This window comes from Leuresthes tenuis, unplaced genomic scaffold, assembly GCF_036924035.1.
Source record: "Leuresthes tenuis unplaced genomic scaffold, fLeuTen1.0.hap1 SCAF_3, whole genome shotgun sequence".
NCBI classification, from domain to species: domain Eukaryota; kingdom Metazoa; phylum Chordata; class Actinopteri; order Atheriniformes; family Atherinopsidae; genus Leuresthes; species Leuresthes tenuis.
Window position 1 is genome coordinate 14,750,664 of NW_027325357.1, and position 15,795 is coordinate 14,766,458.

General features: G+C 41.2%; 1 protein-coding gene across 1 annotated transcript; it reads right to left on the reverse strand.

Moving 5' to 3' along the window:
• Positions 1-518: 518 nt before the first annotated feature.
• h6pd (hexose-6-phosphate dehydrogenase (glucose 1-dehydrogenase)) lies at positions 519-4,391 on the reverse strand. Its single transcript, XM_072381994.1, has 4 exons — positions 3,687-4,391; positions 3,473-3,590; positions 3,118-3,387; positions 519-3,031 (listed from the first exon to the last, which is right to left on the reverse strand). Exons 1-4 carry the CDS (start codon positions 4,326-4,328, stop codon positions 1,686-1,688), a joined length of 2,376 nt encoding a protein of 791 aa, XP_072238095.1. The 5' UTR covers positions 4,329-4,391; the 3' UTR covers positions 519-1,685.
• Between the last annotated feature and the right edge of the window lie 11,404 nt (positions 4,392-15,795).

Below are 15,795 nucleotides of genomic sequence, written 5' to 3' on the forward strand. Positions count from 1 at the left end.
TTAATTTTTCCTGTGATGAGGAACAGAGAACCTGCGTTTTGCTATATATGGTGATAATCTGAATGATAAGGAGCTCAACTTCTGAACGCCCTGAAGGATTTTATGCTGATGCCTCCAACTACTTAAAAATGAAAAGTCCTCCATCTTCTCCGCTATTCTAGTCACGAGGGTTTGCTTTTACCAAAATGCTTTCCATGAAGAACTGAACGCGTTTCTTTTCATAGCCCAGGACAGCAGTCTGTGACAGTGCTGAAGCTTCTAGAGAAGTCAAGGTAGAAAAAAGAGAGAAATCAGCATTCCAACTTTCAGGCCTTTCCCTCAGTGAACAAGTAATAACACTGACGCAGAGAGATGTGGATCGATGTCGCTTTAATTTTCTCTTTTTAATTCTCTTTCACCCCTTTTCTGAACAGAGTGATTTCATTCAATTGTTCTGCTCAAGTTTGGATGAATGTTGACGATGGGTTGAAAATCCTTCCGGCTTTACGGTTATTAAAAAAGGTCAAACACAGGTACAATAAGAGCAACTCTGCTTTTTATTTAGAGAAGGTCCTATTTTGGAAAATTTCATACAGCTCACTGAAATACAACTGATCCCGTTTGGATTTGTAAAAAACATCTACAGATTCCATTCAATTAATCTTCTTAGAGAAAGCGCCACAATATATGGGTCAGAAATGTACTTTTTTTTTTTCTTTATATATGAGTGAAGCATCGATATTCTACACCATACAAAAGATATTTGTTACATAAACATTTCTTTTGCTCATAAGAAAAAAATCTCACATTCTCACATTTTGTGTTGTTACTAGGCAACTGCCACTTAACAATAGAAAATATACAATCAAGAATGGCAGATTACAGAAGTAAACTGAATATCTACAAATACACCTGAGATTTAAATTCACACAGACGAACACGCTGGATGTGTAACAATCAAATCAAAGTTTGTTGGAACTGTCCTTCAACACCAGATGCTTCTAACATCACACTCTGAAAACCTCTGTAAGACACGTGTGCTTCATATATTTGTCAAGATCTTTACTCATCTCACGCTCAAATATGCTTTGATCAATTCTAAAAAGTCTGCATATGCATCAAGTTTCACACACACAAAATAAAAGGCTTTTTATCATTCAATAAAAAGAACCAGAACAGTTGTTTTTAACCCATTAACTACAAATCCATGTGTATAAAGTCTTTAAAGGGCTTTAACGCAAGGACACTATTTTATAGTTCACGTCACCCTGTAAGTCAGCTGCAGCCCTTACTGGTGGCTTCTTGTGCTGGAAAACTCTGCATCCATTAGTTAAGCATTACTAATCACCCTTTCAATGTAAAACCCACAAACTTCTCAGTGTCGTTTCTAGTCTCAGTTTCCCCACAAGCACATGCATCCACCAAAAGGGACTGTTTTTCACAGAATTTCACTGTTCTGCTTTATATTTATTGATATAATGGGCTCTTTTCTTTGCGAGGACACTTCTCAAATTAAACTGGTAGAAGTCAGAAACTCAGTGGATATATTCCTAATGTAGTGTTCAACGTGCATTATTTGTAGTTAATAAGCAAACAACTGGTTCTTTCTCTGCTGGTTCATTTGCTAAATATATTTTTCACCACCCAGCAGTCACATTAAAGCAGCTTCAAAGATGTTTGATTGGAAATTAGAAATATAGAACGCCCTACCCTATAAGTGCATCATAGTCAATGTACCAAACAAGACTGCCATTAGCAGGCTTCACTCCCGTGACGGGATATTTGTCAAGGGCGTCCTTCACTCGACTCAGCTGAGTGACCAGTTCATGCTTGCCTTTTCCCATTACCAAAAGAACAACCTTATGTGCTCTGTTAATGGCATTGAAAGTGAGGCTCATGCGCTGGTGAGGCTTGCTGGGGCTCTCGGTGAGAGCCACCAGACTCTGCCCATGTTGGTCCGCTTTAACACCAGGGAACAGAGAGGCCGTGTGGCCGTCATAGCCGACACCCAGCAGTACAAAGTGGAAGCTGGAACCGTTAACTAGCCTGCTGAGCTCTTTCTCGTACAGCAGCACTCCTCCGTCGTCCTCCACACACAGACGCTGATTGAGCTGCACGGGCATGGGGTGGATGTTGTAATAGGGTATCTTCACATGCTTCAGAAGGTTTTCATGCACACTGTAGAAGTTGGACTCCGGTTCAGTGAGTGGCACGCAGCGCTCGTCCACCATCCATACATGTGTGTTCCTCCAGGGGAAGGTGAAGTGGTGCACTGCCAACCTGTGGAACAGAGCAAGAGGAGTCGACCCGCCTGAGACTGCCAGATGGAAAACGCCGCCCTCGTGTATCGCTGCCTCAGCTACTTCTTGCATATCTGCGGCTAGCGTCTCCACTAGCTCCTCAGTCCAGGCAGACACCATGTCAGCGCTGCGAAATTTGCCTTGCATCACTTTAAAACTGTTAGCTGAAGCGTCGCCCATTTTATCAGGGCTGATGATCACCACCTCGCTGTTATAGCTAATGTCCTTTCCTCTTAGACGTACATCCAGCATGTCCCCGTTTTCGGCACCGCCAGGATAAATTCGAGGAAAAGAGCTGGTCAAGCTGCTGAGAAGTGAAGTCCACATGCCCCAGGAGGCCAACAGGTTTTCAGTACTGATGAAACTATTCTTACGCCCAGCAAAGATGTGAGAAATAAGTTCTGAGTAAGCTTCCTTCTCCTCTGCTGGGGTTTGTACATAGTAGTCGGAAATCGGCAAACCTAAAACGCTGACATCTTTGTGCTCCGTCACTTCCTTCCACTCACTGCCCGTCACAGCTGGCTTGAATAAATTCTTACTCACGAGAACTGCTGGATACTGAAGGCTGCCATGCCCGAAGTAGAAAATGATCTGTTTGGCCTTGCAGTGAACGTTGTTGTGGTTCTGAAGACAAAACACGTCGTTCTTAAAAAGTATGCGTGCGTACCCCACTCGCTCATCCAACATCTTCCCTGAGATCAGAAGAATTGGAACACCTTCATACTGGGCCTCATTGATGTGAGCCAGAACAGCTGAAACGCAATCACATGTTAGCGCCACAATTTCTTCTCCAACTGATCAGTGCAGAACATACATGAAGTAAAAGTAGTGCATTCACCTGCAAATGTTGGTGTGAGAGTGACGTGGTCTTTTGTCTTATTCAGCTCCTGCTGAACCTCGCTTTTGTAAGTTTGATATTGTCCAATCACAGCTTGATTCTTTCCCAAAGGCAGCAGGGAACTGAAGATCTGCAGCTTGTTTTGAAGAACTTCCTCACTGTTGCTCACATTGGCAGGAAGCTTCATGGTCAACAGTGTCATGACCTCAGTCAGGTGGTTCTGTAGCACATCTCTGATCACCCCGTACTGATCATAGAAGGGAATACGACCTTTGAGAATTAAACGAGAGAGGGCGTGAGCATGCGATGTCCTCAAAGAGGCATTTACAACATGGTCGATGACGCTTTTACTCACCTTTAACATCGAGGGTCTCTTTCAAAACAATCTCTACTCTCTCAATGTGGTGCCTGTTCCAGATGGGATCCAGATATTTTCTGTTCTCTGTTCTGAATGGAAGTATCTTCGACACCACCTTTTTCCCCAAAAAGGAAAAAAAACAACAACATAAAATCAAACAAGTTAGTTGCAAGGATAAAAGAAAAATGGTATATAGGTTTTTTTTTTTTACCTGCTTTCCCAAGTAGTGATCAATTCTGTACATTTCCTCATCCTTCAGGGCGCTCCCAAGTTGAGATGCCAGCACTTGGGCACTCCTGTAGTCATGTCCGAAAGGTTTCTCTAGCACCACCCTCAGCCAAGCCCCACTGGTTGGCCTGCAACTGCTATTAATCTTCTCAGCGATATCTGCGTATGCAAACGCTGGGACAGACAGGTAAAAGAGCCTCCCTGCCTCTGTCATTCCCTCCTGCTGAAGCTGCTTCTCGATGTCCTTGGCCAGGTCCTGGTAGTCCTCCAGAGTTTTCAGCTGCCGATACTGCGAGAGCCGCAGGAACTGCTCTTTAAGCAGCGCACAGCGCTCCTGCGATACATCTTTCGTGCAGGAAACTGCCTTCAGGATCTCAAAGAAGACCGGTGTGGCTTTTTCACCAGGTGACAGTCCTCCGCCATAGAAGGAAAAGGTGTTTCCACTACTGACCTGATTTATATAGAGCTGGAAGAATCCCTGCCACAGGTATTTCTTTGCCAGGTCCCCTGTTCCTCCGACTATGATCACAGAAACGTGGCCAGGTCTCTGTGTCTCTTCACTGTCCTCTCCATTTCCTCCATGGGCACACAGAGCAACCAGAAGCAGGAACACAGTCACAAACATTCTCCGGTCCTAACTGTCCAAACCTTTGCAAGAAAACAGCAATGTCAGACATTACATGCAGGAAATGACACAAAGATGAACACAGGACTGACAAAGCGCAGCATAAACAACTCAAAAATAGTCTTTTGCTAGTGATTATCCTGGCAATTCGTTGTCGTGATCAGCAGTTTTATCAATAGAATGTACAAAAATGCAACTGTGACTGACAAAGACGTTCAATTTCATATCTTTCAGATCCATCATCTTGTTAAAAAAATGAGTCAAATCTTTTCTGAGCAGAATAATTAAGAGTAAGCTAATTATATCTGCAAGTTCCTGTGCAAAACTACATGAAATATGGACCCATTCCCTATAATACAGACAAACAAATGCAGTGAATCTCAGTGACACCGTTAAAACCCAAATGATCTAGATTTAAATCATACCAGTTAACATTTACTCCAATAGAAAAGACAGAACACTGATACGAGCACTTTAAATGTTTGCAATAGTTTGTGTAAGCACCAAATATATATTTCAAGATGAATAAAGATCATTTACTTAGCACAGTCAAACTCCAAGCTTTTTTTTTTAAAAAAAAGGTCTCTCGAGAGCCAGTGATACTGTCCTGAGTGTAGTGATGACTGGATACTGGCTCAGCGTTGCACAGGGGTGTAGACTTTGCACTTTGCTCAGGGGCGTTGAGCTTTCAGCTCGGCTGCTGATTGTTTACTGGGAAAGTCCCATAAAATTACGGGTGATTTGCATAGAAACAAAAGTCATTTTGTTGAACTAGATGAGAAAATATGTCGAAAAGAGTGCTTTGAGAAAACAGCCACTCGAGAGAAAAGTATTAACCGGGACAGTTTTCAGCTGACAAACTTCCACATACTTTTCCTGTGATGGAAATAATATACCTGACTCAACAGATTTTAAATCAGATACATAACAACATGAGAACAGGCAAACAATCTGCACTACTTAATATCTACAAGACTTCTAAATGGAAGGGAAAAAAAATCCTTCCTAAACGCTTTGGTTTAACTTAGCGTTGATGAACCAGTTTACACTAATTCTTGCTGTATGAAAAGCCTTCGATTTGCACCTGCATAGAATAATGAAGCAACAGTAACAAGCAAGGCCTTGGTAGTACGAACCTGATTAATAATATGAGTTAATCTCTTAAATCAGACCAAAATCTGCGCCCAGTGAACAGAACATATGACGTCGATTTTACGGGTGAGAGCAGCATCTGGAATCCCGGCAGCCATGTTTACACAGTGACAATGCAAACAGCAAAGGCCACTTCATGACTGCTTCGACAACAGCTGAACTTCAGCTCTGATTCACTTAGGTAAGAATTACCGCAGTTAATAACAAGAAGATGAACAACATCCTTAAATGTAGACAGGATAGCTGGAAAACGCCCTAACAACTATTGTATTTGTTTTGCGATTCAAACTGCACACTGCTTTTACTTTTTTCCTCCGGTGGACCGTGTTTCCTCACCGGAATCAATAAAGCCTTCTTCATTTGGATCTTTTCATTTCATCGCAGCAGCTCTAATCCACGTTTTCAACAGTCAAAAGTTGCTTTCATTCTCTGTCGCCATGGAAATCCTCTTTCACACGACATGTACACTGCAGATCCGCTCAAATATTAAAATATCATTTGTATAGATACAATTTCCCTTTGGGAAAAAATAAAGCATATTCTTTCCATCTCATTTCACATACACTCGCATGCCTCGAACAGTGAGAAAACACAGAAGGGGCTTTCACTACGAACAAATTCTTATGATTCCTCCTCAAAGCTAAGAGTGATTACAGCTTCCAAGTAAGATCGCATTAACCAGAGCAAACTGATCATATGTATAATGAGGACTTGTCCAATGACTGAGCAGTTATGTTCGTGACTGAAGAAAGCGCCAAAGAGATCCTGAAATGTCCCATTTGTGCCTTTGAGGTTAAATTTGTCACAGATGGTTCAGATACAACCCTGGGGATGTTAAAACTTCTCCCTCATGACTTCAACTGACGAGCCATTGATTTATAACACATTTTGACTAATAACCGTTAGCCCAGAGTTAAAAATATATGATTTTAAGGACAATGTCCCCATACAAATGGCTGTGAACTAAAGATCAGGGATAACAATATTTTCTTACAATTACTAAAAGACAATGGAATGTTGATTTGGAATGAAAGCCTGTCACTTACTTGCTTCGCATTAATCCTGACAATCTCTCAAGTTTTGTGTCTCAAAATCAAAATTAACAAAACCGGGAGGCATCGAACTGCACTCCACCCAAGACATGTTCAAGATATGTTGGCTAAATTCATAAATTATTCACTCCAACAGCTGCAAGTGTTCATTTACCTGATATCAAGATTTTATCCACTTTTATGTAAATCCCGCTCAGATTACATTTTAATCGGCCGATGCGGGTAAATGTCGCCAACGTTCAAACTGGTAACACCTCACTGCTGTGCTAACTGTCAGGCTACCCGGTGCACTGGGATTTCCCACACTGCATCTGTTATTCCTGTTTCACTCATTACCATTTGACCTCCTTTAGCCTTTTTGCATGCATTTACATTTCGCACTGGTGACTAAACTGGCTCCTTTTCATTCAGATTTCCTGTCACAACGTGTGGGCACATGTACAGACTAAAAGACAAATGTTTGTGTGACCATGACGATGATATGCGGGGACACAAAAACAATCATAAAACAAACACTCTGTGTGTGGGGGGGGATTTGTACAGATAAAGGTATGATAATACTGTTATAATTGGCTTTGTTCTTACATATTATGTATTCATATTCTGTATTTTACTAAATAACCTGTGTACCTAGCTGGTACTTTTCCACTCTGCTCATACTGCACAATAGATGACCTTGAATGGTCCAAGACCTTAGGGATGACATCGCAAGACGAAACAACTGGGTCAGACACAACATCTCTATTGGAGTAGATAGGTCTGGTACATTAGATACACACCTAAATCAGCACTCACACACACACACATTGTATATCACATCCAAAGAACACGACGAGGACAGTGGTTGGCCTGATCATGCCACTAAAAACTGGCCAATTATACTCTGACAAGTGTGAATACAACTTCTGTGAGATAAAGGGGAATATAAATATGGAATGCTTCCGGATATCGAGGCTCGGCCTGACGGATTTCCTGCGAGAACGCTGTCACTCCGAGTCCAGCGCTGCAATATGCTTTACACGTGACCACTAATGCATACTTTGTTTAATAAAAGATTTCTCCAGCTTGTTCTTGGGCTTCCAATGAAAGAATCGGGCTAACAATACGTACACAAGAACTCAAATGTACGTGAAGAGCTTTGCAACTGGATTATAGACGCGGATTTAGTGCAAAGAACTCAACTCAATAAAAAAAATTTTAAAAAACATGTTGCAAACTTGTATCGAGAGTAGTATGTACCTGACTTATATAAGAAAGTACAGCTTACAGAATGACATGGTAAAGAATTACACAAAGTTGACAAAAAATAATGGGGTGAACCGAAAATTGTGTGGTTTATCTACCCTACATTTCTATCTATCATCTGTTATTTAAAACCTGTCAAAAGCACATAATTCATTCAGTTATCTAATCAGTGAGCATGTCGGGAGTAATGGTTCACCACCAAAGGTTAGATCTAAGAGATCTTGACTGTCTGATACACCAGGTGGGCTAATTCAGAATTTCTGAAACTGCGGATCTCTTGGGATTTTTAACCACAGCCTCTAGAAGTTATTCAGAAGGGTGCAGGATCACAGAAAGCACCCAGAATGTAGCAGGTCTTTACAAAGAAAGTTCTGGCTGATGAGTGATGTCAGAGGAGAATGGCCAGACAGGCTGGAGCTGACAGGAAGTCTGAAATAACACAGATAATCACTCTTTAACAATATGGTGAGCGCGGAAAACCACAACGCATCCGATCTAGGGGTGAATGGGTTACAACAGTAGAAGAACACATATGGTTCCAGTTCTGTCGGCTAAGAAACTGAATCCGGGGCTGGAGAAGGGTGCAGGCTCAGCAAAGCTGGACTACTGAGGCCTGTGCTCATCTGTGCACACCCCCAATTTAACAGTAATTTTAGGAGAAGTCATTTTTCTGTCACAGAAACTGGGGTTCTTATGAGCCAGGAAATCTTTGTGGCCTCTGAACAATTATTCTGTCTCAATTGTTCCATTGATGTGGTCGTCCTCCAGAAGCATCAGTGTTTCCATCACGCAGCACCACACACACACACACACACACACAGAGTGTCACTGTAGTTTTATCATGTTCAGGCTGAACACCGGTTACATCCCCCACTCTGGGATCGCATTCCAGTGTATTTCTTTTCTATCTGAGCTTTGTAAACTTGGTCTGCGTCATGATCAGGTGCTTCTTGACCAAACAAACCTTTTCATAGTTCTTATAACTTTTGGTGGAGAGCACCTATTATTTTTCTTCTCGTCTTCCCCAGACAAAATGTTTAAGCGTTCCAGAGCTAGACACCGTACCCCACATTGCCTCCCAGGCTTTCATCAGTGTGAGTGTGTGCATGACAGTGAAAAAAACACTGTGTCAACATAAGTAAACAGTAATTGGTGGAACATATGAAGCAACTCTGGAACCCCCCCCCCCATTACAAAGAAAAATATGTGGTAAACATCTGGCAAAATGTCAGAGGAATGGACCCTGGATTTACTAACCCAATGTGTGACATAGGAATTACAATGTGATTTTGATATTTCACTCACTTGCTGGTAGGCTTTCAATTTGCTTCAACGTTTCTATCTGTGGTTCAAATGCAACCTGAGAGAAAAAAAGCCCTCAAAGGTATGTAATCTTTTTGGAAGCGCCCCTTAATCCCCATTTGTCTAAGATGGAATCTTCATGCGTTTGATCCAAAGGCACCTTCAAGGATAAATAATGAGAATATGAGGTGACATGATTCAGTGGAAGCTGCCACACGACTTGTGTTCATTTGCTCATTTACACAATCTATTTGTCCAGGTAGTAAAGACGTGGCAGGTCAGGGTGTAGCTGTCAGTGCAGTGTAATTTGAGTGTCTTGACTCTAAGAGACTTCACTGTGCAAGACTAAATCAACATAAAAACTACGAGAAAACTAAAGTTACACGTGGTGATATACTCCAAAGACGCTCCTCCCTAAGATCAGAAGTGTCAGTAGCTTCAGGATGGCCTCTCATTTTTGCTCTGGTGTGTAACATGACAATTAATATCCAACACTGCTGATTAAATACTGAGCATAATAGAAATTAGGAATAGTGTTATCTTATGCTTTGTATAATGTACTTATGGAACAATCATTGGTCTGTTGTACATGCTAAAAACAAAAAAAAAAAAACTTGTTTAAAAAGGTTTAATGGAGTGCATTTAGAGATATGTCATGAATTTATACAAGCTGTTGGTTTACCACCTCATCATCTGCACAATCACAAGGATGCCGTAGGGAAAACGCACTGACATAGATCCCAGCTTTTGCAGGAGAAGAGCCAAACTCCTCTTACATCAAAATCACAAGTGAAGCACCAGATCTGGATGCAACAGAGAGCCACTGGGATGTAAAGACTCTCAGCAACAGTTTACAGCTAAGAGACCTAAAGAAAGCAAAAAAAATTAAAAAAAATCATGCGATACAGTCAAAGGTCAAAAGAGTTGCCCCCATGAAGAACTAAGGATGTATTGAGAGCCTGGAGAGGACTTGTGAATGAAGACGGGTACATTAAACATCAATGGACACTTATCTGGAGCAGCTCCGTAATAGATCAGTTCTACTAAAGTGACTTTACAAAGCACATAGACTTCAGTCATGATTGAAAGTGTATGTTCCATTACCTCGTTGTACACATGTTGTGTTGAATGCTGTACCCTGTAACAAATGTGTCCTCCTGCTTCTTCACTCACATTGGACCAGTTCCCGCTGAACACCAGCAAACACATGGTTACATGGAACAAACTCGGGTCACCGTTTCTCGGACAAAGCTTTCACAAGTAAATAAAAAAAAACAACGAAAAAAAAACCTAACAAAATTATTAACAAACAATGAATACATTTTACCGACTGAGGATTAGCCAGCACCAAACAACAAGACCAGCCGCCGCTGCTTTGTAATAAAATAACGTGAACGAAGATCATGTTTGTATAACGTGAGTCCGAACACACACACACACGAGTGAACGGAGAGTGCAAACTAATGACTTTTTTAAATTATAGGCTCTCCTTTACTTTGCTTGTGCGGTACAAAAGCCAAACACACAGAGAAATGTGAGTCGGCAACGCGATCCCACGATTCCACCTGCTAGCTGTCAAACTTCACTTCCGCTACAAACGCGCACCATAAACCATTTGTTACATTTGCCATTGTAATACGACCAGAAATCTGTCAAATGACTTGACTAAAGCGGTGCACATGTAAAGGCAACTGACAAACTACGTAGAAAGTTAACTGGTTACGAACCTGTCCCGTGCTGCCTGCTCCATCAAAAGACTCTTCCTGTACCAGTCACGTGACACAGTATTGCTCAATCCACGCGTCGGATGTTATGAATGTGTGTTTTCGTGAGAGTCGGATCTGCTGCACCATCCTTTTAAATAGCACGGCTTTGGAGTAAAATGTGTTGTTTTAAAAAGGTTTAGAGTGTAGCTTCGGAAATGAATATGGATCACTTTGTCAGCGGTATTAAGAGTCTTACAGACTGACGAGTACTTAAGTTTATAACCACTGCTGTTAACGTCTGCTAAATATTAATCTAAACATGTCCCTTCTGTACTTGTAGATGGAAAATTTGTGTTATACTAATAAGAATTTTGGCATGCCTCCGTGATGGAATTCTGTTATAGTCTGGCTTTTTGTTGTTAATCAGTATTAAATGGCTGTTGCAAAAAGTCCAAATTGTCACAGTATCTAAAAATCTTGATTTATTTTCAAGAGTATTATGTGGAATTGAAATGCTCAGTAACAAATCAGTTAGACTGTGGGATTTTTGTTAAAATGCTGAAACAAAGTGGTCCCTTAGTCACTTTATTCTCTTTGTTCTAACTTGTCAGCAGAGTCTGGAGGACTTTTAGTGGGATAACAAAAGAGGAAAGTAATGTAAAGCTTATATATTTAAAAGAAAGAACCTTATTTTAATCTAATGTTATGACTAAGGTTGTGTTGTCATTAATCCAATGTACAAAGCATTAGAAAGTGAAACTAAATAAATAAATAAATGCAACAAACCACAACTTACAAACAATATACCCAAAATACATAAAAAAGCATCATATTTGATCACATTTTTTTGTGTGTGCTATTTTAAACGTTGCATGTTCTCTTGTGTTTTCCAAAATATTGTGTTTTCTGTTTTCTTGTGTTTTGTTTCATTGTCAAAACTTCTACTTATGGACAAGATCATCTTTATCAAGCCTATATTTATTTATTTTTCTTAAGGAATCCACGTTTCGAAAAGAAAAGAGAGTGGATACCTTTTATCAGCTGTTACTTGCTGCACTCTTGCAGTCTGTTGTCATAACAAGAGGGACCCCTGTTGGTCTCTGACTGATATGGCTTCTTCCTACATCTGTCACATCCTTCTATGCTGTGGGAAGTTCCTCATGCCATCATGCCAAAGTGCAATCAAACTTAAGCATAACAGCTCGCCTGCAAAATATCAACAGTTCAACAGAACAGCTTTATCTTTAAAAACAGGGATAAAAATTGTAAATGATGCAAATGGCTGCCGTTTGTTGGATAGACCTCAGCTCCTGGTTTCTCTGCATTGTTCAGCTGTCTCATGCCATCACCTTCTGAATCCCGGCCTACCTCAAACAAAGCACTAAGCAGGTGTCCTTTTGGCTCAGCAGTGATCTGATTGTTGTGGACCACACTGCCAGTCACTCTTTCTAGTCCTCCCCTTTGTTGCCTCTGAACAGATGTGGACATCATAGCACCCCTTGACTTAGCAGTTCCGTGTTAGAATCATATAGCAGCTACTTAACTTTGAATTTTAGATACTCTGTTCTATCCCTTCTGTAGGTGTCTTTTATGTTTGGATTTTCACACTTATGGGTATCTAATTGTAAGACACACTCGTTCAGTATGTATGTTGAATATATGTTATGTTAGTTTTTGCTACTGGATGCTTGATGCTTGGGGATCAATAAAGGATCTATCTATCTATCTATCTATCTATCTATCTATCTATCTATCTATCTATCTATCTATCTATCTATCTATCTATCTATCTATCTATCTATCTATCTATCTATCTATCTATCTATCTATCTATCTATCTATCTATCTATCTATCTATCTATCTATCTATCTATCTATCTATCTATCTATCTCAGTAGCAGACAGTTTTCTTCAACTGCTGTGTCTAAGGCCTTGAAGGCCTCAAGCTTTTATGCCACATCATGGGTAAGAGGTTCTTGAGGTGTTTTAGTGCTATGATGAACATGAGAACTGTTCAGGGAAACTAAGTGGAAATTGGAACACTTACAATGAAGAGAAACACAGCTACCTCACAGACAGCTGTAATGCCTGTGATCACACTGTAGAGCCCTCCCAAGTTGACCAGCCACTGTGAAGTGTAAACAGTAAACAGGATGGAGCATCCTGTGTCTGTATGTGTTGCAGACTGTGAGTCTGTATGTGTGTGCAGGGGTTGGAGCGAGGATGTGTGTGTGTGTGTGTGTGTGGGGGGGGGGGGGGGGGGGGGGGGGGGGGGGGGGGCGCTGGGCTACTAAAGAGAGAATGAGCCCATGCAGCGCATGCTAGCCCAGCTGTCACTGCTATAACTGCAGACTTGAGAGACCACAGGACGCAGGCTGCACCCTGCGTGCGCGTGTGTGTGTGTGTGTGTGTGTTGTCACCCCACACCCCCCAGGCATTCTCCACAGCCCCCTGGCTTCCTTCCTCCCCTTTGTTAATCCTGTGGGGCAGACTTCGTCAAGCTGAGCACACAAACTAATGCATATGAATGTGTGTCGTCATCTTTATTAGGCTGCTTTGCCAACACTCATTACATTTAACACTGGGCTTTACCGAAGGTGATTTCACTTTCAGCCATGTTCTCACCCCCCCCTCCCACCCATCCACTGTTACTTGCCAGACGAGGTGGATTATAGTGACCTCAGTCTGGGATAAATTTGAATACACAACCTGTTATATGCTAATAAGAGAACATAATGCGAAGCAATAAATGATAGTCTCATTTTTCAATGACTTGTTGGTCCTGGCAGTAACTTCAGGGGTTGGTAATGGCTTGTTATTCGATATGCAACCTTGAAGGCAAAGGTAATTTATGGTGGTTTTATATTTCAAAGCATCTTTGATTTTACAAAAGTATGCTTATCTACCTTCCACGATAATTTTTCTCTGCAGCTACTCTTTGATCCATGAGGTCAGCGCAAATGCAGGCAGCATTGACTGATCAGAGCAGAGTCACAATCAGACCAAACCCATGTTCAAATGAGTAATGCTCTCTGTCTCTGACCGCATTCTCACATTTCTTATCTTTATAAAACAAAACTTGTCAGAACGCGTTGTTTCTTTTGTTTCGGAGAGCTTTCCTGCACAAAACACAGTCTACATTGACAACTGACGCCGGCTTTCAGTTCCAGAGGTAGTGTTTCTAGAGGTGGTATTCGGAGCTGTTAAAAGGAAATGACTGAGGACATGCGGGGGAAAAAAATGCACAGGCTTTTCAACAAAGAGCAGACAAGAGAGCGAAGGAAAGAGAGCGTTCCACAACCTCCATTCACGTTTGTGAGGAAGATAAAAGGGTGTTGGTTTGAGACTGGTTTGTTGTCATTGGAGCAAAGTTTTTGCAGATACTTCACAATGTGGGGTGTTTATTCAGTTTCGGTGAAATTCTTGCTTGTGTATTGCTCAGTCATGTTTAAACACTTAGGACTGAACTAAAGAATGTCATTGTTGCTGAGCGGCGATATCTGTTGATTTTTGTCAGCATATAGTTTGTTTTCCATGGTGCACATCACAGCTCATGCTTTGTGTGTTTTCTGTTATCTGATGATAGATTGGACAGTTTCAAGCGATTGAAAATCCCCACCTTATGAACTCATTAAAACTTCTCAAAACCAACAGGATCATCTACAAAACCTCGGCGACATCTTTAATGTTGTTACAGACCTCAGAATAAGTGATTCCGATTCAATCTTGATATCTTGAAAAAAAAAAACTCACTTTTCTTGGAAGTATATTTTTAAATCTTTGCTTATTCCAACTAAAACTTGAACTACTTATTTTGGCTGCACTAAAAATACATCAAACAGGCATGCGTGAAACAGACACAGACATGGTATGTGGTACTTTACCGCTACTAGTTCCGTTCTATGCTGCTATAATTCTACATTTACATTTATATCTATTAATTTAGAGGATGCTTTAATCCAAAGTCACAGTGAAACATTGTTCCTTGTATTTGTCTACTATTCAACATGACTTACAGTTATTGTTCTTTTGTGAGTTGATGTTTAACATATATATACATGATATGTAAGACCTTGTTTTGTTATAGATTAAACAGTCCCACAGAGCATAGGGCATAACGTTTCACTTTACCAATTACACAATTACAGACACTCAAATGTGTCAGTATTACTGGCTCTGTAATAATTTAAGTTACACTGACTGATGGTAAATGGTAAATGAATAATCTGAGTGCTTCTTTCACCACTGTTGGTTTGGTGATAATCATACACAAACATGTGAATCCATCAATTCTTAACAAGGGTTTTAAGGGCTCCCACTGTGAGAGTGGTGGAAAACAGTAGGTGCATTTTAGGTTAGCCGTTCACAAAAAACTCCCCGGTGCTTTCAATAGTGTTCCACCTCTGTTTGCTGATACCACAAGAAGTGGGGGTATGAGGGGGAAGCCGGGTCTGAATGACACGGTGTTGCTGCATCGGCCGTTGTTCACTGACCCACAAAATGCAGGCCCAGCCCCCAGTGTGAAGTACTTTTGTGCTGTCATCACCCTCAGAAGCCCAGGACCTGAGGGGCAGTGAGGGAGGGGGGTGTTTGGGCACCCGGAGAGTTGAGCGATCAGTTAGGCGGCAGTCCGCTCTCCAGCACGACACATGCTCTGTTAGGTGAATGAAAAGAAGCTTGTATTGTAATGAAAGCATTTGCATACTTGTGTGTTGGAGAGGGTGTTAACCTTTGACACTTTGGAGAACTGGACGACAACAGAAACCACTTCTCAGAGTCCGAGCATTAGCACACTTGAAAATAGCACCTAAGTGTACCTCAATGTGTATCAAAACCAGCAAAGAGTGCAGAGAAAGTGCCATGAGAGTGCTTAAGATGGAAGTTTCCTCCAAAGTGAGAGTTCAAACACTTCAAACACACTTCACTTGTATGTGAAGGGTATGTGGATCTTAAAGCATACTGTCACGTCTTCCTCTTCCTCAGCGGAGATACAAAACTAAAACTGATTAC

Bases quoted from the DNA above. Each gene is read 5' to 3' on its own strand.
- h6pd (XM_072381994.1), bottom strand. From the start codon at position 4,328: ATGTTTGTGACTGTGTTCCTGCTTCTGGTTGCTCTGTGTGCCCATGGA. The intron at 3,388-3,472 runs GTGAGTAAAAGC...TAATTCTCAAAG, and splicing joins AGAGACCCTCGATGTTAAAG to GTCGTATTCCCTTCTATGAT. The intron at 3,032-3,117 runs GTGAATGCACTA...ATTGCGTTTCAG, and splicing joins TCTCACACCAACATTTGCAG to CTGTTCTGGCTCACATCAAT.